This window comes from Peromyscus maniculatus, chromosome 15, assembly GCF_049852395.1.
Source record: "Peromyscus maniculatus bairdii isolate BWxNUB_F1_BW_parent chromosome 15, HU_Pman_BW_mat_3.1, whole genome shotgun sequence".
In the NCBI taxonomy this organism is placed as follows: domain Eukaryota; kingdom Metazoa; phylum Chordata; class Mammalia; order Rodentia; family Cricetidae; genus Peromyscus; species Peromyscus maniculatus.
This window is the reverse complement of record NC_134866.1, coordinates 55764079-55786345: the sequence shown is the minus strand read 5'-3', so window position 1 is coordinate 55786345 and position 22267 is coordinate 55764079. Positions and strand designations below refer to the sequence as shown.

The following is a 22267-nucleotide window of genomic DNA, read 5'->3' as shown; positions in this document are numbered from 1 at the left end:
TTAGCATGGTGGGAAGGTCTGTGGTTACGCCCAAATCTCCTCACTTGTACCTCTTCGTGGGAAAGGATTTATGAACAAATGCCTAATGCTTTCCTGTTGTTTCATGTTGGGCTGTAAGCTCTGTGAGGGCAAGGCCATGGCTGCTTTCCACCAGCAGAATGAGTCAGTACTAAGGACTGCAAACGACAGCAAGCCAGCAGAGAGGCAGGAGTCAACACAGTCTGTACTTTCCCACATTGCCAGACTGCCAGTCCAAAGACACACAGAAATCTACAATGCAAACCCCTCTAGTCTATCATTTCTCAGCTGTGACAGTATTAATGTCACATTCTTTGACTATTCAATAGAAATTTCTGGGGAAAAAATAGGGTCAGTGTCATGAAAATTTAGGAACTACCCTAAATTCCACACTTCCATCAATTCCTGTAGAAAAGAACCTGCTTAACTCAACCAAGCTGTCACTCAGAAGTCACTTAGCCTGTTACTCTGTTTCTATCTGATCTATCTCAGACCCTTGCTCTCAAAATGGCTCCCAGGGACTGCTTGGTTTGCTCACACCCTCCCAGAAGGAAGCTCAAGGAAGACCAAGGAGGCTACCTTTGCCCGGAAGAAGGAAATGAGTATGATGTTGGAGAGGAAAATGGCTTCTGATGAAGGCAAGGTCTTAACTGAGGCCTGGTGCTGGGCCCTCTGATAACTGCTCTCAATATACCAACATCACCATTCCTTCCAAATGACTGAAAGAACAACCCAACAACACTGGCACCGAATTACATTTAAACATCACTTGCTTCAGTCTCTCCAAGCCTTTTGTGCCTATTCAATCAGGAAGGAGACCCGAGACTAAGGAAAGAGAGGCGACAGATGAAGAAAACCGAGTCATGTAAACAGTAACAGAATTGTGATGCTAAAGAAAAAGAAAGAGGAAAGACGTTAGGTTCAAAGGAGGCAGGTGTATTTTATTTTTAATATTTGCCTCAGAAAGGCCCTTTTTAATAAAGCCTGTGGGAAAACCTAATTCTCTTCCCAGACTCAACTGCTAATCAATTCCCCAGGCTCTTTTATATACAGCAGCAGTGGTACCAACAGAGTTGGCTAATCTGGGACTGTATCTGAGTCACTGTTACATTTATGAGTCCATCTCTGGTTCCTCCATTTAATACTAGATGGTAAAATTATCCTTCAGCCAATGGCTCTGAGTCAACAATGTGAAAGAAAAATGTTAACACAGGCCATCAGAAAGAAATTAGCAACCAAAGCCATCTTTCTGTAGTTGTTTTTCTGCTTGACTTCCAGAAACTGGCCAGTACCTTTAGCAACAAAGACCCAAGGTGGCAGATACTATCTGCAGGGTAGGAAGGATGGCTTAGACTCTGGTTCGTTATATAATCTATACAATGGTCTCTGCTAGTACCATTTGGCACCTGTGGTACTTTCTCAAAGTTTCAGTACATGCACACACACAGGTCTCCAACAGGCACAAAAATATCAGAACTACAACAGATCTCAGATGATCTCTCATTCAGATATTCCTTATCTAATATCTGAGAAAATTAAGGTAGTCAGTGACTAGTTCTGTCACTCAGATATATATGCTAACTCATCAAAAATAAGGAAGATGGAAAAAATAAGAAGAGAATCATACATATTAGAGTTGCTGGGTTATTTTATACACCTGCATAAGTATTAATATATACAAAGATTGGTAGTTTAATGAAATTCCAGAATTTAGATAGGAGTCAAGAGGTGGATTTAGCATATTAGGGAACAAAGTGGTAGGGACTAGGGACTTTTCCTTATGAAAAATATGATAATGTTCACTACTGATGTAAACATCAAGAGCAAAAGTGGAAGTGTTACAAAACAAGTTGCCATCATGCTGTCTAAGTAAAAGCATCCCTAGTTCCTCTCCAGATAAACAGGGTTTGCTCTGTTCCCCACAGGAAAGTTTCAGAAGCTCACAGCCCAGAAAACTAGGCAGGTGACCCCTAGACTCCTAGCAGTGCGGACTTCATCCCTTAAGCTTGGCTTGTGGCCTAGCTCAGCTGGCAGAGCCCCAGCCTGGCACTGTGCCATACCACACCACAGCAGGACCAGCAGGACTCTCGTCTGCCTCCACCCAGGCTCACACCACTGAAAGGAACCTTGTTCTGCAGGTACCTTAGGCTGGCATAGGTGAGCGTCTGGTGTCATTTTACATGGCACAGTCAATTATAAACTAAGTATTTAAGAATGAGAACACAACTTATTCATGAGTACATGCCTCTATCATTATCATTATTTTTTTTTCTGAGCCCGACAACTTGATGTGTAAAATGGGGAGATAGTCATAACCTACTTCATAGAGTAATCATGAGATTTAGATGAGGAACTACATACAAAGTACTAACATATACATTGTATGTAATGAACACCCAATAAGTACTGGGTAATATTAGTACTACAGGTTGGTTGACCAACATTTTAAAGAACTGAGTGAGCTAGGTATTACAAAATGTAGGAAAATACAAACAGCTGCTCAGCAGGAAAGGATCATGTTGTAAAGAACAGATGATAAAAAGCTCAAATGCAGCTTATCCAGGTAGAGTAAAACTCAAAGTAAACAAAAGAAAGTCCAATGGGACACTAACATTTTCAGAGTTGATCTGGCTTTGACTAACAGTACTATTTGGTTCTCAACTGTGAGGTGAAGAACTGGAGGCAGTCCAGATATTACAATAACTAAATACAATAACTAAAAGTTTGTGACACAGGCCGTATTAGGGAGAGTTAAAAGGAGCCTGGGTTATGAGAAAATGCCTGAGGAGGTTAATGAACGAGACTTAGGATCAGAGAAGAGCACTGTGATAGCTGAGTGGTCAAGAACTGAGGACAAAACTGGGAGGAAAAGGAAAAAGAGGACACACAGGATGGCAGAGATACCCGCAGGGCTCTGATGAGATGAAGGAGACAACATTTTTTTCAGATTTATACTTTGATAAGTTTAGGTTTTTAGGTTTGATAAAATAGGTTACTCCTAAAGTACATGTAAATTATAATCCCTGTAAGAAAACTTTCAAGCTCTAAAATCTCTGGAACCACTAGAAAGTACATCATTGGAGGGATTGCAGATGCTGAAATGTTTGTCATACGAACTGGATATGGGGGCTCATGCCTGTAATCCTAGCTCTTGAGAGGTCATGAGGCAGGAGGTTTGCAAATTTAAAGCCAGCCTGTTTGACACAGTAAAGTCCAGAGTACCCTGGACCACGGTGTGAGATTATCGCAAGGAAGCAAGCAAGCAAGTAAACAAGCCAGCCAGCCAGCCAGCCAGCCAGCCTACCCACCTTATAAGCTAGAGGTATAAACTATAAGTGAACTGACTCAGTCCCCACATTATCGAAACATACAAAATTCATCACCAACACAAGGGACATTTAAGTACCAATCATAGGAAAAGTATATTAGTTTTTGCTGATTTTCAAACTTTAGAATAAATCTAGGTACGAGTTCTCAGCTAGTTATATTAGGGGAAAAAATCATTCTGATGATTCGAGTCCCTACAGTAACTGCTTATTGTTTATAAAATGATGGTATTAGATTAAAACACTTTTAAAAATAGTGACAGATAATTCACATTTTATAGTTAAAATGTTAAGTGGAAGAATATCTTATGGATTTAAAAATAATTCAGCCAATTAAGTTTTTAATAAGAAGAAAGGAGAAGAAAGAAGGAAAGGGAAGGTGAGAAATCTCATTGTTGGTAACGTACGAGTCAGTGTACTGGGTCCTGTGGGTACAGATGCCTGGGGAAGCCAGGAATTGTTGTTAAACCAAACTAAATGTATCTAAGCTGAGCACCAAGTCCCAGGAGCATTGGCTTTGCTCCAAAGACACTTATTAAAGGCACTGGTGGAGGCTTTCAAAGTTGAACGTAACATAGCTGGGTCAGCAATGCAAACCAGAGCAGAGTTATACAAACCTGGAGAGGTGCTGATAAGGGATTTGGGTCTATTAAGAAACTGTTTTTGGAAACATTTACTTTCCCAAATTAATATCTATTCATCATTCGGTGATTTGAGTTACAAAACCGATCAGGGACTTGAGCAGTTTATCTTCACTCTATCATTCTGTCCTTGCTAATCACTATGAATTGACTTATTAAAGCTGTTCAGGACACTGCTCACAAAAGAGACACTCACCTTGCTGATCTGGTCTTACTTCCCTTCCATCTGATTTGAGTGAGTTGATGATAAAGACAATGGGGAAGGGGGAGGGCCTTAATTAAGGGATAGATGAGGATGGGGATCATAATTGTAACTAGAGAATCATCATCCTGCTGCTTGGCTGTGATACTCTGCCATAAGCACACTTTATACTTCTACAATAAAAATTGTGTAGTAGTCTTCTGAAAACACAAAATCTGTAATAAGGAGGTTATCAACTTACTTTTGTCTAATAGATTTTGATTATAAAAATAGCTCTATAAAAGTACAAACAGGAACCACATTGTCCATCACTGAATTCACATCATGCAATGACAAAGAAAACACAAAGGACCACTGTTACAACCTCCTTAGTATGAGTATTGTGAAGTAATAATAAGGAGCCAACAGAAGGTTCAAGAATTGTAAAAGTCATAAAACTTTGAAATATGTTCAACTTACCAGCAACCTGAAGAAAAAAGAAATGACTTTTTATGTCCTGAAAATTAATTTCTGTGTTTTCATTCTTAGTATTACCAGTATTTACCTACACCCATCCTGAATTAGTCCAATCAAGCAGTGTGAAGGAGAAATATGTCCATACAAACCTACATATGGTCCACCGGGTTTGATAACTTTGGTGCTTCGATTACGGGATTCCTCCTCTGCCTGGGTCATTCTTTCTCGGGTCATCTGATAGGAGTCATTTGTTGCACACACTGTAATTTTATCTTGTATAAATCCCAGGCAATTGAGCTGGGAGGCCCCAGAGCTGTCAAGTGAGATAGTGGCTTTGTTAGAGATGACTATCGTTTTCACAACAAAGGCAAACAAGAATTTTATTACCCTAAAATCGGTAGCTTAAATAAGTTAGCAATCCTAAAATAACTGATGCTAATTTTAAAATATGATGATTTAAAATGTTTATGCCCTTAATTTTTTTTTAAACATCCTGAACAGAATGAGTAAAATGAGCTCCTGCAGACCAAATCCAACTTTTAAACACAGTGCAGGAGCGGAGAGCAGGACCCCAGCAAGCCCTGCAGTTCCACTTTCACTTACTAGTCAACTGTTTTTAAACTTTCTTGCCCGAGAAACGCTTAAAACCTTACTTTTTTAGAGGAAACGATGTACATATTTTAGAAAGAACAACGTAAGACCTTGCCCATGATTCTTTTTATTTCCAATAATGTATTAGTAGTACAGCTAAAATTTGTAGAATCTGTATTTACCACTTCCTTAAATCTCTACATAGCAATACTGAAAAATTTGGGGCAAGTGGTTCTTCCTGAAATATTAAAAAAACAAAAAAAACAAAAAAAAAAGGAAACACTGAAGTACCCTGGATATTAACACAAGACTTTAAAATGGCCTTGCTTTAAAGTGTCATGTAAGTTTGAATAACTTTGCAATCCTAAAATCACTAATATAAATTTTTACATGTAGTGATTATTAAAAATGTTTATGTCATTATTTGTTTAGAGATCTTGGTAAAGTCACAACTAATATTTTAAAAGAAAATACTACATAGCTTTAAAGCAAATGAGAAAGTATGTAATGAGAATTGGCACTCCTGCTCCTCTATTTCCAAACTGAATTGGAAACTAGAAAGTTGATTAAAATTTTGCTAATAACTCTCTTTACAATATTATTCTTTAAAAAACAGTTAATTCATCTCATAAATATTGGGCAGAACAAAACCCAAAACAAGGACAAGGCAGAAGTGGTCCCTCCTTCAAGGAGCTACTTCTCAAATGGGTGACAAAGATGGACGAAGTAGGCAAAAGGCAAGAAATGGGGAATATCAGGAAGGATGCTTCACTTGCCCTTTCGAGAGAAAGTGATGTCTGCAAAGGTCATGAAGCCAGCTTAAGATGGATAAACTTCCTAAAATTTAGGTGCCTAAAAAACTTCCTTAAAAAAGGTGCCCCAGAAAGATCATCAATTTGTGCAGGCCCAGGGTGAGCACAACATTCAGGTAAAAGACAGGCAGAAAGGGCAATTAGACAGGAAGTTGAAAATAGAATGAAAAGTGTATCATGCAGGGCTCTGGGGCGATGTTATGGACTCTGAAGAGAGTAAGAGGCTGAAAACAGAAGCAGCTCATTTGTGTTGTAGGAAGATCAATATACATGGAGAACAGACAAGGAAGAAGGGGGATGCAAGAGTGAACAATGGGAGACCAGTCAGGGGTCAAAGGAAGTGATGTTTGAATGAGAGCATAGTAGTTAGAGATGTGAAGTAGCAAAATTGATGGGATTTGAACAGTGATTAGACACGGGAGGGAAGAAGAGGGAGAAAGGCAAAAATAAAGACAGTGCCCAGGAAAATAGCCATAGACCCACCTATTGCATTAAAAAGGGCAGGTTAAGGGATAGGGTTGGAATCCTTTGAAGGAACAGGAAGAAGAAGGATACCGAAGAGAGCAGCCAAAGAAGAGGGGAAATAAATGACTTAATGAAGTCAAAGTCTGGTGTAAGGGAGTCTGAGTTTTAGCATCTCTCCCTATTTCTTAAAAAAGGAACACACACAGGGTGAGAATAAGCTGAACTCATGTCAGTCACGATGAACTAAAGATCTTAAACAGTGCTCATCTGGGGAGGTCGGAAACTTTGCTCCACAGAATTCTTTACTTGTGTTTTTCAGCTTAGTTACCGGAAAGATTTCAGTTCACCCGTACAGGTGTTCCTTTTGTTTCTCTTGGGCCTAGATCACTGTTCCCCACACTTGGGAGGGCATCACTATATCTTTGCACATTTTCAATAATTTCAATAAGCTTGTGCATAAGTATATTTTTAAAGGAATCTCTGATAAGGTAATTTTGACTTGAGATTTCCTCCATTTTGTATGTGAGAAAGTTTTGAAGGTGTAGAGAGAAATCAAAGGAGACCAGTTAATATTTGCTAAATATCCATTTATTGAGTTTCTATGTAGAGCTCAGCCTGTACTGAGAAAGCCTGGGCCTTTGAAGACATGGCACTACTAGAGTCCAGACTAGAAAAGATGGAGCTAGATGACAGATAACTTACTTATATCAGACTGAGAATTAAAAGGTTTTTGTTTGTTTGTTTGTTTGTTTGTTTGAGACAGGGTTTTTCTACATAGCCCTGGCTGTTTTGGAACTCACAGAAATTTAACTCACTTGAAAGTGATGGGATTAAAGGTGTGTACCATCACACCCAGCTGAGAACTAAAATTTTTTAGTGCTTTTGTTTTCTGGTGGAAAAAAACAAACACTAATGTATTTGTCTGAATGTTCTCACAAATTTTTGTTTCTCTTCTCTTGCTGCATCATGGACAGTTCTGCATATAATCAACCTTAAATCCTTCCCTAAGTAAGTACAATACAAATACACAGTGCATATGTCATGTAAGGATAAACCACATTACTTATTTAAATATGTTTTACATTAAAATTTTCATTTTGTGTGTGCACATGTGGGTGCATGCGTGCCACAGTGTGTGTAAGTCAGAGAAGAACTTGTAGGAGTCAGCTCTCTCCTTAACCAGGCTCCTGGAGATGAAGCTCAGGTGGTCAGGTTTGCTGATAGCACTTTTACCCACTGAGCCAAATATATATTACTTTTATGATAGAACATAGGATTATGATGTGCTATGGTTTTGAAGGAAGAACAAATTTTTCATAAGATTCCTCAGGGGATAAAGTTCAATTCAAGTCCTTCAGTATGATCCAGGGTACTTTATAAAACAATGTGGACTAGGTATAAACTGAAATTTATTGCCATGCAAACAAAAGTATATCATCATATAGTCAATCATATAGTCAGACACTGGTATGCCTCTGCTGCATAGGTAACCCTGGATTAGATATTTGGAGAACTGTTTTGCTCAGCCACAAGCTAATAGTTACATAACTATGGGTAGGTCACCTGTTAAATGAAGACCCTGAGAGCTGGTGATCCCACAGTCTATTGCAATGCTATCCAGAACTTCCTGCAATGGTAGAAATATCCTGTGTCTTTGATGTAACTGTGGTAACCACATGTGCGTTTTGAAATGTTCGTGTGAGTAAACAATGAAATTTGATCTATAACGTATGCAGTTCATACCCAAGTTTTAGGGGAGGCTGTTTTAAAGCAACACCAATATGGACTTAGGCAGTTTAAACCACACGGAAAGAGTAACTTGGAACTTTCAGGAAGGTGTCTTTGTCTCCTGTTTCAGGTTTCTTTCTCATGGCGGTTCTTACAGATTCAAGTACTATGTGGATGAGCCACAAACACGGACCAGTGTTCGTACTGTGCTCCAGTATTAAAGCCTTACACTGGGGGACTGATACTCACAAGCTTCCATCTTCATTGGGGCAGAATACAAACTCCTGCTTAAGGGTTCCTACTTTACCACAGACAACCACAGCAAAACAAGCAAATGGTTCATAGTTTCCTGAGTCAAAGCCAGTGAGAGAGTCATGGCACCCGGAGAGGTGTCTAGTCTTTTGCCCTTATTTTATCTTAAATTTTTTCTTACATTTTTTTTTGTTGGAATTAAATGTCTAGTGTCCAGCAGGCTGTTCAATAAAACTAAAAGAAGTTCCCCTAGGCAAGAAGACTTGATGGAGCAGAGGTGTAGGAAGAAGGTACACAGGATACATATTTTTCCTCCTTATCTTTACAGAAAGCCTTGGGTAGAATGTAAGACAACTTTACTTAAATACAACAAACATTTTTAAAAAATCTTCAAAATTGACTTTAATTTAAAAACTCATTTTATGATATTTTTGAATTTTATAACTTTTGTGATTATACTCCAGCGACACACACACAATTTCTAGTATATGATAGGTGGTTAATATTTTAAATAAATGAGCTGTGTAATTAAATCAATAAACATCAAGGGACTAGTTAATTTTGTTAATTAAAAGCAAGCACTCTGAACTGGGAAACACCCCCTTCAGCACGTCCTGGGAAGTACTCACCTGGAGAGTGTTTGCTGGATGCAGTCAAAGCTGCCCTGAGGGTTATCTTTCCCCACGTTTGACAGGTAGAAGTTAAAGTTGTGGACTTCACTGAGGGGATCATTTTTGGGAATTTTGACAAGCTAAAAGGTGGGAGAGAGAGAAACACTTCAGTGCTTATGAAGTTCTGCCTCACTGGTTGTCCAAGTCAATCATCCATCTTCATAGCATTTAAATTTAGTTCAAGCAACCTGACATGCTTATAACTCATCACAATCTTTCTTCATTTCTACCCTTAGGTGTGGGTATCACTCCTGTTCAGATATGAGCGCTGCTGAACAGCTTCTAGATGATATGATGGTCTCTAAGGTATATTCCACAATCTAATCTTTTTCTGTCTTAATACACATTTCATATCTTTATTTCTTACTTTTCTGAATAGTACTTTTGAAGAATATTAACTAGCAACACAAAGCATAAGTGGTTTGGGGTTTGTCTTGATGTCCCATGGTTCCCTCATCCACTCTCATGTTTATGCAACAGGGTCAACAGCCCCCAGAAGACATACTGCAAGTCCTGCCCCAGCTGAGCTCTGAGCAACACTTGGAAATGGGCAGGCATGGTTTTCTTTCTAGTTGTTTTTGAGACAGGGTCTCATGTAGCAAGGCTGGTCTTCAACTCATAGAAGTTGAGGCAGGCCTTGTACTCCTGTCTTCCTGCTTCTACCCTCCCAAGTGCTGGAATTAGAGACATCTAGCCAGGTGTTTTGTTTTTTTTTTCCTGAGGCCTTGCTCAATTCTTGTTTCCCTACTAGGTGAGACTAGAATGCCTATCAGCAAGGATTCCTTTTGATGCTCTGGGTCTGAATCAGATATACTTCCTGTGCTCAGTAAACTTGTGTCAAGGAATTAGAATCTTCTATCAATTGCTTCTCCTTTCTCAGCACCTGAAGCTATTCTTCTCTTTGGTTTACAGGGCTGCCACCATGTTTAGTGATGGTTATAAAAAAGGATATGTAGGTATGTAAAACATACTGGATCTAAGTAACATAGCAGGCAAGTAGGAAGGGACATCATGTTCTGCAACAGCCATTCTGCTCAAAAATACATCCTCTCTTTGTGAATGATCACAAAGCAGAGTTAACGGGCTCTACACACGTGTCACAATCACAGATGTGCTACTGAGTGTATCCCTGTGCCATCCCTGTCTGAGCAGAGGATACCCCTGACTCAGGCCATATAGGGAAGTTCAAGCTAAGATGGTCTTGCAGCCATCATCTCCAACTCCCAGAAGAAAGGAAGGAAGGCTAAGAATGGACTAATGTCTGTTGTCTGGCAATGGTAATCATGTAATAATTAACTGCTCAAGGAATGAGAACTTGAAGAGATGCATGTTTTCCACAGAGGTTCAAAAGATTGTGTAGAGCTAGAAAGATTGTTGAATATCAGATAATCCATACAGCTTCTATTATCCATCAATTTCAATGATCTTTGTCTCTTTATTTTGAATTAGTCCCAATTCCTGAAGAACCAAAGTGTCCACTTATTATTTACTATATAAATATCTGGGTGGGGGGAGAGGTTGCTATAGTTACTTTCTACTTCCTTTATATTTCTACCAGTTCTAAAATGCATTACCTTTGTGAACATGTCTTAATTTACTATGTTTATAGGTACTTATCAAGCTTACTTAGCAGGTGTACAAATACCATCCCTAGTTGGTATATATGCAACAGCTCGATCCTTTATTTCTGAGGAATGTAAGAGTCAAAAGGATGCTATTACTGAACATAGGTGTACATAAATTCCACCTTCATGCTAGTGCATGCACATACTCACACAGTGTTCATTTGTTTCTTTTCCCTGAGAGGAGCAGGGTACTGTTGACAAAGAAGTACCACAGCCTAATGCCTTCCTAAGGCCTGGGAGAGGAAGTGAAAAGGTTGGAAAGGTACAGACTTCTGAATGAAATCCTCCTCGACCATGATTCTTAACTTATATCCACTCTCAAGCCTAACCCTCCATTTCAGTTTGCAGAAACTGACTGTTGGGGAGATTTTTCCATAGTGGTTGAGGTCTCATTGTCAGGCTGTGGCCTAAAGTTTTCCTTTTGTGAATCTCAGACTTGGAAATACAATACCACTTTTCTGCTGAGAGTATAGAAGATTTATCCTACTTATTAGATTTTAGCCTACATTTAAAAAACTAGAATCATATTTATATTTTTCATTTTTTAAAGAGTAGACATACATAAATTTTACAAATGTATATTACTCTTTCACCAAAAAGTTTTAGCTAACTCACATCTTTAGCTCAAATGTCTAATAAACAGAGCTTCACAGGAATAGCTGTCTTTTAAAAACCATTAACTTTTGTGTGTGTGTGTGTGTGTGTGTGTGTGTGTGTGTGTGTGTGTGCGCGCGCGTGCACACAGGCCTGAGGTTGGTGATGGTAGCTTCTTTGACTGCTCCCCACTTTATATATTGAGGAAGGGCCTCTCACTGGATGTGGAGCTGACTGTTTCAGCCAGTTTGCTTTGGGGCTTCCCTGTTTCTACCTCGCATGTGCTGGGATTACATGTGCAGCCAAGTCCACCCAGCTCTTTATGTAAGTTTTGGGATCCAAACTCCTGTCCTCATGCTTCTCTGGCAAGCACTTTACCCACTGAGCCATTTCCCCAATACCCTGCAGTCTTTTATACGAAGTATATATTTTTCCTTTCTTATCTTCCAAATTTCTAAAGTAACACTGAGAGCCTTAAAGATGAGACAATTATCTTCTTAAACATTTACTTTAATTTAACATGCATGCATGTAATTAGGCTATTATCTCAAATTGGAGAATCCCATCACAAAAATATTTTGCTTGAAGTAATCACTGTGTACACTACTCACCATGTTCAGATCTGGCCTAAGGTAGATACAGGAGACTTTCATATTCTCATTCTTTAAAGGTCTCTTTGAGTGGTGGAAAAAGCTATGCTCATTTGAAAAATATGATCATGACCAGAATAGGAGAGAATCACAATGAAAAATATGTTTGTATAACTGGCTCAATGCCCTCACTGAAGGGTTTGAAATTTATTACACACAGGTTCAAACAGAACAAGAGGTGATTTGGCCACCCCTCTAAGAGGTCTGGGAAGATATTTCTGGCACCTAATGGGAAGTCAGAGATACTGATGAAATACAGTGCACAGCCTCCGAATTGCCCAGACTGAAAAGCCAAAGATCATATGGAAACTTTGGGTTAGAAACAGGTTTAAGTTGATGCCTTTAAAAAGAAGTTGGAATTCATAGTCCATTGACTTCCATATAAGAGAAAACTATGTTTTTAAAGAAATAAAGTATCTATTTCAAACAAAAAGAGCCATTTTACTTTGAGTCCTTAGTTCAGTCTTATAACTTCCAATGAGAAAATTGAAGAGCAGATAAGTAAGAACACATGAGCCAGGGAGTAGCTAACTCTCCTTTGAATATGGCTTATGCACATTTATTTCCTTTTCTTTCTCTAATTGGAAGTCACAAAACTTAAGGTATTTAGCTAAAAGTTTCAAATAGATCATGAGTCCTTAAAGACATTCCCCTGACTAGAGGAGAAGCTTAAAATACTCAAAATTAAAATGGAGAAGTTCCTCTCTCACCAAGGGATGTTCTTGCAAGATTGCTTCTAAATCAGGCCTCAGAGCTGATTTCCCACGGTAGTTAGCCCAGTCCTCAAGGCTGAGCCCAGGTCCATGCAGAACAGTACGTGTCCTCCCACACCCCGCTGCTTCCTGTGCACCATACATCTGAAGGCTGTATTAAATGAAAATAAGGTGCCATCTAGATAGAGGATAGGACAAGACCCCTACGTCACAGCAGAAGGGTGCATACTGTCAGTTCTACTGAAATTCTAGCTCTCGAATGGCTCTGAATTAAGGTCTCAGACCCACCCCAGATATGGTCTTCACTGGATTCTCCTAGTTCAGTCTTCTGTCCCCCCACCTGCTCTAACTGACACATACAACCTGCCTTTTCCACTATGTCAGTTTTTCTGCTCAGGGGCTAAGGTGCTACACAGAGTTGCTAGCTGGAGACCTAAGTGTTACTTTGTATAGCCATTTCATTCTTGAAGGCCTACTTAAATACCTAAAAAATAAACTGCATCCAATTTTTATCTTGAGACTCAATATTATTTAGAAAGTATTAAAGATTGCTGGTTTCAGTTTCTTATTTAGGATGAAGGGTATAGAAATGTATCACCATATCCAGATAATTGGAAAAGTAGTTATTAATTTTCATTCCAAAAATGAGACTAAACATCAAAGGCTTAGGTCCACCATCCACAACCTTCCTCGCCAACAGCAGTCTGTCCTTGATAAAAAGCTATGAAGAAAAAGTTCCAGGAAACTTTCAGACATTTATAATTAATATAGGCACTGTATACCATGGTGTGTAAGTCAAGGCTTCTAATTATTCAGATACAGGCTCAGGCATGTGGCAATGGAGTACTGTCGAATGGTCATTTCAACATCAGTCACAGACCTGCTACCTCAAGGCTCTAGGGCAGAAGTACATGCACACACTGCTGAAACGTTCACATGTATGTACACTGATATCTGCTCAACAGTGGTTGGTGCCTGTGCTGCAAAGATCCCCCCACCGTTAAGTAAAATACTTTCCACTCCATATTGGATCAAAGTATATGCTACATTAAAAACAAAACCAGTAAGGCTTTTTCATTTAATTAACTGTTTTGTATTGTGGATATTACAAAAGACTTAAATGGCAGTGCTCTTCTTTGGCAGTAGTTATATGAGCGTTAATACCTAACCTTTTCTGCTCCATTGACTGTAAATGCTCAATAAGACATTTAGGAACCAGCAGTGCTACAGTTTGATATGGCAGCTCTTGGGGTTAAAGCTGAACCACAGGACCAGGAGTCCAGGTCATTTTTTCACGTTTCTTCATTTTATAAATTAGAGACAAAGAGGCTCAGTGAGCTGTTTGAGGTTATATTCACACTTAAAATTGCCACCCCTATTCTCTCAGACCACTTTCTCTGCTCCATGGCTGTCTGAAACACTCATTACCTTGTAATACTAAGATATTATGTTTATGGCATTTCTTCCCCCACTAGAATATAAGGCTGTTCAAAGACAGATGCCTTTGTGTGCTCATGAATGTACTGCCAGCATCTTAAATGGTGCAGAGCACAAAGTAGTCACTCGCTATGTATTTACTGAATGAGTAAAAATGTTGATTAATGTCTCAGGCAGAACTAGTATTGATGTCTGCTTTCTTTTCCCCAGTATTTCCAAAGTATGTTGAAAAGTTTTATTTAAAAAGGGTATTCTGTCCTCAAATAAGTTTGGGAAATGCCCAGTTAAACAAAACAACTGTATATTTGAACCAAAGAGTCACTTCTCAATTAGTGTGACCTAGAAGTCTACCTCTCCCATCCCTCCAGTATCTCAGAAAGCCAGCACGTATCTTAGTATCACCTGACTGGTACACTTACCACTCAACTCTACCGCACGTAGGCTGTACACTAAGCTTAGATATAGGTGAAACTTGCTGTAAGCTTGAAAGCATTATAATTCTCTATTGCTTTCAAATTCTTCACAGACTGTTAATGATTCTGATTTCCTATCAACCTAGAAAATGGTTTAGAGATGTCTATTTGCATGCAGTATACAGGCCCCACAGTACTGGGGCAGAATAGATAACTCAGAATCAGGACAGAAAATAGAAACCTCAACCTGAAAGCCAGAACAATGAGAGCTGCTGTTCTGACTCTAGGCCCAACATGATAGGTTTAAGGAAGTAAAGAAATGGCCTCAGAACAACCCAGATGTAGAAACCAATGTGGGGGGCAGAGAAGCAGGAAGTAGAGGTACCCACTGATAACAACAGAAAAAAATTAAGTACAGAAACACAAGAAAAAACTAAGGGCAGAGACTGGAGAGATTCTAATACATGCTAGAAATATCTGGAAGTTCATGACAGATACTTTGTTGATGACAGTAGTGTAAAATGTCAAATGCAACCAGCACAAAGAGAAATCCTGGAAATTCTCCAAAAAGTCGTGTAATGTAGCAATTTACATAAATAATTCAGGATAATATAAATTCATTTGCTTCTTTGATTTCTTCCTTAGCAAGATGCATGCTAAGGAAGGAAAATAGGGGAGAGAATAGCTTTCTTTCCTAGTCTCCATAGACCTTACCTGGACCCAGCATAGCCTTTTTGAAGTAGTTTGGGGTTAAAAAGTGTAGCAGCCCCAAACTGAGCTATACCTTTGCTGCTGTTGCTATTTTGGTGGGGTAGAGACTGACTAAAAAATGATTGCCTAGCTTAACACTCTGACACCTTTTATGTGTTCTTTTCAATTCATCACCACTTTAGAGGAAACACTGATGGCAGTATTTGCAACTGGTATTATTTGTAAAACTATAGTTTCACTCATCTATTCCACAAATATTCAGTGAATGCTCTTATGCTGGGCACTGTTTGAATTTCTATGGTATACTATTGAATAAACCTGACTAAGATCTCTGCCACTGTGTATATGTATAGACATCCAGCTGTGTGACAGTGGTGGCTAGAAGTAAGAGATAGGGAGCAACAACAGCAGCAGGACTCCTAGACTAATACATGTGAGGGAGAGGAGGAACTAAATGATGACACGGTGTTCTGTCTCAAAGAATGGAATTGCTTGAATGTGTGCACACATAGGAATGTCCACCACCTCCCTCTTTTCTCTCCTTCCAGCCATCTTTCATCTTGAAAGTCATGATCAATACCTTAATGTAACTGAACCCACTAACAAGCTGGGCACATATCTTAAATATAATTGACCATAGTTGGTTTCACCAGCTAAAAAGGGCTTCAATATGAGTTCTGCTATGACTCATTTTGCAGCTTCATGGCTAAAATTACTTAGAAGACACCAGGTGGCTAGGAGTAAGTTGGTTAGTAGATGGGTGTTTCCAGGAAAAACTGGGGGTGGGGTAGGGTGGGCAGTTGTCAGGGGAAAGATGCAAATAATAGATATTAGAGATACACCACAGAAAAGCTATATGCCCTAAGGAGCATGAGGGAATAAAAATTTATATTTAAAAATGAATGGAAAATTGAACTGAATGCTAAAGGAGCTTTTGAAAGAAAAGAGAGCCATGGGAAAAAAAAAATCTAAGTAGTTTGTTCAAAATGCAGTCATGGCTAGACTAAAGTCTTTGAGAGCAAAAACTCAAACCTCCCAGTGAGTTCAGCAACTCTCAACATTCTTATTTTAGAAATCATTTAAAAAATCTAAATACACAGAATTGATGCTGACATAGAAAAGAACTAAATATTCTTCACATCTACTGCAGTACCTGGTTTAGATATCGAGGCCACTGTTATCCTGGTGATACAGCCTCCACCCCTCTCCTCCTCAAACACCCTTGATGTCCCAACTCAAAACATTCACACATGCTGCTTCTCCTCCCCGATTTCTTAAATGTGTGTTCTCATCTATCTCCCTTGCTTTGGTTCAAATCCTCTTGTGCCTTCGCCAATGTCTTTCAGCTTCCATTTTGATCCCTTCCCAATCCCATCCTTAAATCACTCAGCTCTTATCCCCTAAATAACTCAATTTTTAAATTAAAACTACTCTCACACGTCAGTCTGAACACATCAGTCCATATACTGTTGATTTTTTTCATCCAGCTCCCTCCTATCCAGAGTGGTAGATCAGAGCTGCTTTATAGACACACACAGTTCTCTTCTACTAAACCAGCTCAACTGGACCTCACTCTCCATGGTGTACTTTGTCCCAGAGGCAGTACCATGTCACCAGAAAGCACTGGGCTATGTTCCTACTTCTTGTTTACCTTGTGGTAACATTTTTTCTACTTATGACTCAGTGCAGGTCCTTTTCTCCTTGAGGGAGCCTTGCCTTCCGTGGTGAGGTGGGCTTAGTTTCTCCTTTTCTAGATCCCCACAGTCTCCTCACCCTTTACTGCTGTCTTCACTAACTTGAACACTGAGTACTGTCTTAAGTCTTTCTCACCAGACTGAGTTGTTTAGAATCAAGGGCCACGGTCTTATTAAATTTTATTTATGTTTGGGACACTGTAGATGCCTCATCAAAACTTGCAGGATTTATCTGAAAAATTAAAATAAAAAAAGAAAGAAACATGCCAGTGATTAAAAAAAAATCACAAATGAATTTGAAATAGCTCACTTAAGGGTCTTTGGAAAACCAGGATGCCCCAGAGAAGACACAGAGGGAGGGTAAAGCTGCCTGCTGTGAGGCACAAATGTCAGGATGAGGAAGTCTCTAACTCTTGTGCTAGGTTTAGCCCAAAAATCTGGTTGAAGTGGCTGCTTGGGTTTGAGGTACTTATATTTATATTGCACCCTTGTCTTTTTATTTTTAAAAAAAAAAAGTGTAGTTCATCTTTACATAAATGCAGAAACTCTTGTCCTCACCAAATTACGTTTGAAAACACTCCCCAACCTCTTAAAAAAACACTGCATCTTAAAGAACTCAGGGAGAGACTAAAAACTTCTCAAATGAGGCATTCTCCTGGTCAATTATAAAGCAGAAATTTGTCTTTTGAAAAGATGGTTTGTTTCTCTGAAACAAAGCTCAAATCTGAGTTCTACAAGGAAAAAAGTTACATGTGATTGACAAGTTCCAAATCCCTGCAGGTCTCCTCTCTTCCTGCTCCCCTGCAGCTCTGAGGAAAGTACACCATGCCAAGAGGAACTGTAGGCAAATGCTGGCAGACCTAGGGTTTGTGCCTGGCAGTCACCAGCAGTGGTGTAAATCTAGTGGAGAGACGGAGACCTGACAGGTGGGAGCTGCCCTCAAGATCAACAGAAAGGTTGGCCTAGGCCCGAGATTTTGCAAAATGCATGGTTTTAGTCCAATTCAATCAACATCACCATGAAAACTTGTATGCTCACTAACATAAACAACTCTTGGGTTTGAAGAAGGATATTTCCAAATTGAAACAGAGGGGTGGCAAGCTCTGAATTCTGTGTTCTACTTTCAATCTCAAGACTCTTTTCTTGGACTTGTTTCTTTTTAAAGATATCTAGATTTCTTTTTTAAAATCAATCTTCAGCGAGCTGTGTGCATGAGGTGGCACACGTCTCTGACTCCAGCACACATCCTCCCTGGTTGTGTAACAGAGTTAGTTGGTTGTCCCTACTCTCCTGCCATTATTCTCTCCTTCCTTCCGACTTGACTCCTAGGAGCAGGTCGACCAGCTGGCCTTTTAAACTAAAATAAATGTAAAAGAATGAGGTCAGTTAGTTGTTTAATTATTATTACTATTTTAATGGATGTTGACTACTTGGGCTTCCTTTTTTGTTTTTCACACTTTTTTTTTTTTTTTCAAGACAGGGTTTCTCTGCAGCTTTGGAGCCTGTCCTGGACTAGCTCTGTAGAGCAGGCTGGCCTCGAACTCACAGAGATCCACCTGCCTCTGCCTCCTGAGTGCTGGGATTACAGGAGTGCGCCACCACTGCCCGGCCTTTCACACTTCTTGTATCAAAACACAGTCCTAAAGATGAATGAGCCGCTAGTACTTGAATTTTTATAGACCTTTCTCCAAATACCTGCTCTGAAAATAATTCCTGTGGTAGAATATACATACATAACTCTACAAAATGTATTTCTATTTAATTTTCTTAAGTCAAAAATCATATGCTAAACCTATAAAGGAATAAAAACTATTTCTGATTTCACAGCTGATACAGAACATCAAGTGCTAAATGAGAGACCATAGTTTTGATTCCTAAAGAGACAAGGCAGCTTGATGTCATATAGGAGATGTAAAGAGGAGAACCTGTCAAACCTCCAGATAAGTTGATTTATGATTGTAAGAACAAAGGGTTAAAAGATGTCTAGGGATAGTATGGCTGGCCTATTGGGAGAATCATTAAGGCAATGTCTCCACACACAAGAAGAGATGCTGTCAAAGGGCGAATACTTACACATCAACAAAAGAGCAATATTGCATGTGGACAATGCACACAATGAAATATTTAGGTGATTATCCTCTGAACAGTCACACACTTCTAGTAGGGCATAGCAGCACCACTCACCATGCAAGCACTATAGGACAACAGTGCTGTATGAAGTAGTAAACCGTTTTTACCTCTTCATCAACAGCCAATAACTCACTGAATTCCTACAGTGTGCAGACATGTGAGGAGGTAAGCTTTGTAAGTTTGTAATGTCCCTTTACAGGAGACAGCCATCAAAAGGAGAGTGCAGAAAACCAAGCATGTTAAATTATTAGGACTATAAACAATGGTGTGCAGAAATGTCAAAACAGTAAACTATGTAAAAGGGTACATAAGTACTATAATTATCTCATAGGTAATTATCTCAAAGAGTCTCTTACATTATGAACATAAAGACTAGCTCCACTATGTTGGGAGAAACATGAATAATATAAAAAGAAAAGAAATCAAATACACTCCTTCTGGCATTATCAGAATGAGTGATCTAAAAACACTGTGCAGTACTTAGCATATGTCAGATGTTATTACTCAGGTCACACTGTCAGTTTTTAAAAAAGATGTATTTAAAAAATACATATTTTATTTGTGTATATATATATGTATGTGTGTGTGTGTGTGTATATCTCTGTGTTGTGCCTGCAGAAGCTAGAAGAGGATGTTGGAGCCCCTAGAGTTACAGGCAGTCAGGAGCCATCTGACATGGGTGCTGGGAACTAAACTCAGGTCCTCTGAAAGAGCAGCATGTACTCTAACCACTGAGTTGTGTCTCCAGCCCACCTGGTAGTTTTTTTTTTTTTGTTTTTTTGTTTTTTTTGTTTTTGGTTTTTCGAGACAGGGTTTCTCTGTGTAGCTTTGCGCCTTTCCTGGAACTCACTTGGTAGCCCAGGCTGGCCTCAAACTCACAGAGATCCACCTGGCTCTGCCTCCCGAGTGCTGGGATTAAAGGCGTGCGCCACCACCGCCCGGCTCCACCTGGTAGTTTTTAAACATTATCAAATGATTACTTTGAAAACAAAAACACAAAAACAAAACAAAACAAAAAACCAAGCATGCATTCAATATTGGCCAGGGGAAACATCTCCTGAGAGGACTTAGAAAAGCTGTGGGAACAAAAAACAGCATCCTTTCTGATCCAGCATGTTCCACATCTCTGAATCTATCCTAAGGAAACAGAGATGAAAACAAAATGAATGCCAAGGATGTTCCATACACTGTTATTTTATAAGTAATCAAAGGATCGCTAAATGGGCGACAGTGTATATGGGCGACAGTGTATACACACAACAAAAGGTTGGGCAGCTATTTCAATGTGACCTTTACTATAGAAAAGCGTTCCTAATACAGTTTTAAAAGTAGAACATTTTAAAAGTAATCAATAAATACACTGCCTATGTAATTTTAAAACTTTATTTATTTAGTTTTTTTTTTGTTTGTTTTGTTTTTTAAGATGAGGTTTCATGCAGCTCTGTCTAGTCCCAAACTCACTATGTAGCTGATGCTGGTCTTGAACTCCTGATCTTCCTGCTATCAACCCCAAATTCTGGGATTACAGACTACCACCACTGTATCCAGGTGGCTCTGCAACTTTTAAAAATGTGTGTGTGAGAATGGAAAAAAGAAAACTATAAGAAATCCAACAGAATTGCTTTTGACTGGTCGAGACATGTTTGTCTCATTTGTCTATGCTTTACACAGTCCTAAAACATCCATTCACTTTGTTTCTCAAACAGAAACAATAAAGGATAAATAAAAATGAATTAGATTCTAGGCTATCACTATGAAACTTACTGTTCATGACTTAATCAGCTTAAATAGTTTGAAAGCTGCATTTAAAAAAAAAGTGTCTTCAACTGTAAAATGTTTCTCCAACATCAACCTTGGACTTGTAAGTCTACCCCGAAAAACAAGAAACAAAACTGCAAGTATCCCTAGAACTGTTTTTCTTTATAGCCAAATACAGAACTTTCAGACAGCTGTGGCGAGACAAGTTAGTACTTGCTCACTGTCCAATGGAAACGGGACCTCCCTTCCTATCTTTGAAGACAGACTTTAGTGAATAACCAACACTTGATTGAGAAAACCAAAAGCATCCACCTGAGCTGTACAGAAGTGCTCAGTAGTGGTTAGTCGAGTATTACTATGTTCATAATGTGGCTATGATTTCTGTTTCCACTCTGATATATCCTCAACACAACACAGGGCTATCAGCTTTTGAAATATTTCAGACTGCTTTTCTTCTAAGGGGCCTGAGCTGTCAGCCTACTGGCACAGACCCAATTTAACTCTTAATCACTTTCTACTGAATTGAGTTTTGTTAGCCTAGCACATCATCTCTGCAAATCCAACCAACTGCTGCAGCTTATTCCCTAATCTGTCTTTTCCAGACTGAATACCCCACCCCTCAGCAGCCTTCACAATACCACTGCCCTGAAGTCTTAACTCAGAAGGCACACACCTCCTCCCATACCTTTGATAATGCTAGTAACTTCGCCTGGGGAGAGAGCAGAAAGGAGGCTTCTCCACTGATAGATGACAAGGCAGCTCTATCAAGCAGCTGAGTAGCACAATAGTCAGCTGTGTCTAACTACAGATAAGTTCTCAAGACCTGCCTTCTCCATCCTCCTTGTCAGCTTCTTTTTTTTTTAAACCTTTAATACTCAGCCTTTTACCTATATTTTCTGACATCTTGGAAAATTTCTTTTGTGTTTGTTTATGTACATTTAGAAAATATAGTTAACAAATTGCTTTTGGGAGACATCTATTGAAATATGTTCTAGATTTCTTTTACATTTAACCCGTGAAGATAAGTATTTATATTTAAAATTAGTAATAGCAAGGGCAAACTTTAATTTGCATATTTAATTCTATAAATAAATACAACCTGACAAAGTTGTATTTACAAAGCTTGACACCTGTCCCAGCACCACGGCAGGGCCGGGTCTCCTCCTCTCAGGCTCCACTGCCTTTCCCTACCAAAGGTGACCAGTACTGGGGCTTCTGCAGTTACCACTGTGTTTGCTTTTCAATAATTTTATCATATGAAAACCACACGATATACCTTTTGCCTGAATGGCTACTCAAGACTTTACTCATTTGATAAAATAACATTACCCTATGTGGTCTTCTGATCACCTGACAATTTCACCGCCATGTTGCAGAGCT

General features: G+C 39.1%; 1 protein-coding gene across 1 annotated transcript in view; it reads right to left on the bottom strand.

Annotated features, from left to right (window-relative positions):
* Ell2 (elongation factor for RNA polymerase II 2) overlaps positions 1 to 22267 on the bottom strand; it is a 63140-nt gene that overhangs the window by 15770 nt on the left and 25103 nt on the right. Inside the window, exons 3-4 of the mRNA XM_076551976.1 lie at positions 9121 to 9242; positions 4793 to 4956 (exon numbers count right to left, since the gene is read on the bottom strand). Of these exons, the coding sequence (XP_076408091.1) occupies positions 4793 to 4956; positions 9121 to 9242 (286 nt within the window). The remainder of the gene's footprint in view (positions 1 to 4792; positions 4957 to 9120; positions 9243 to 22267) is intronic.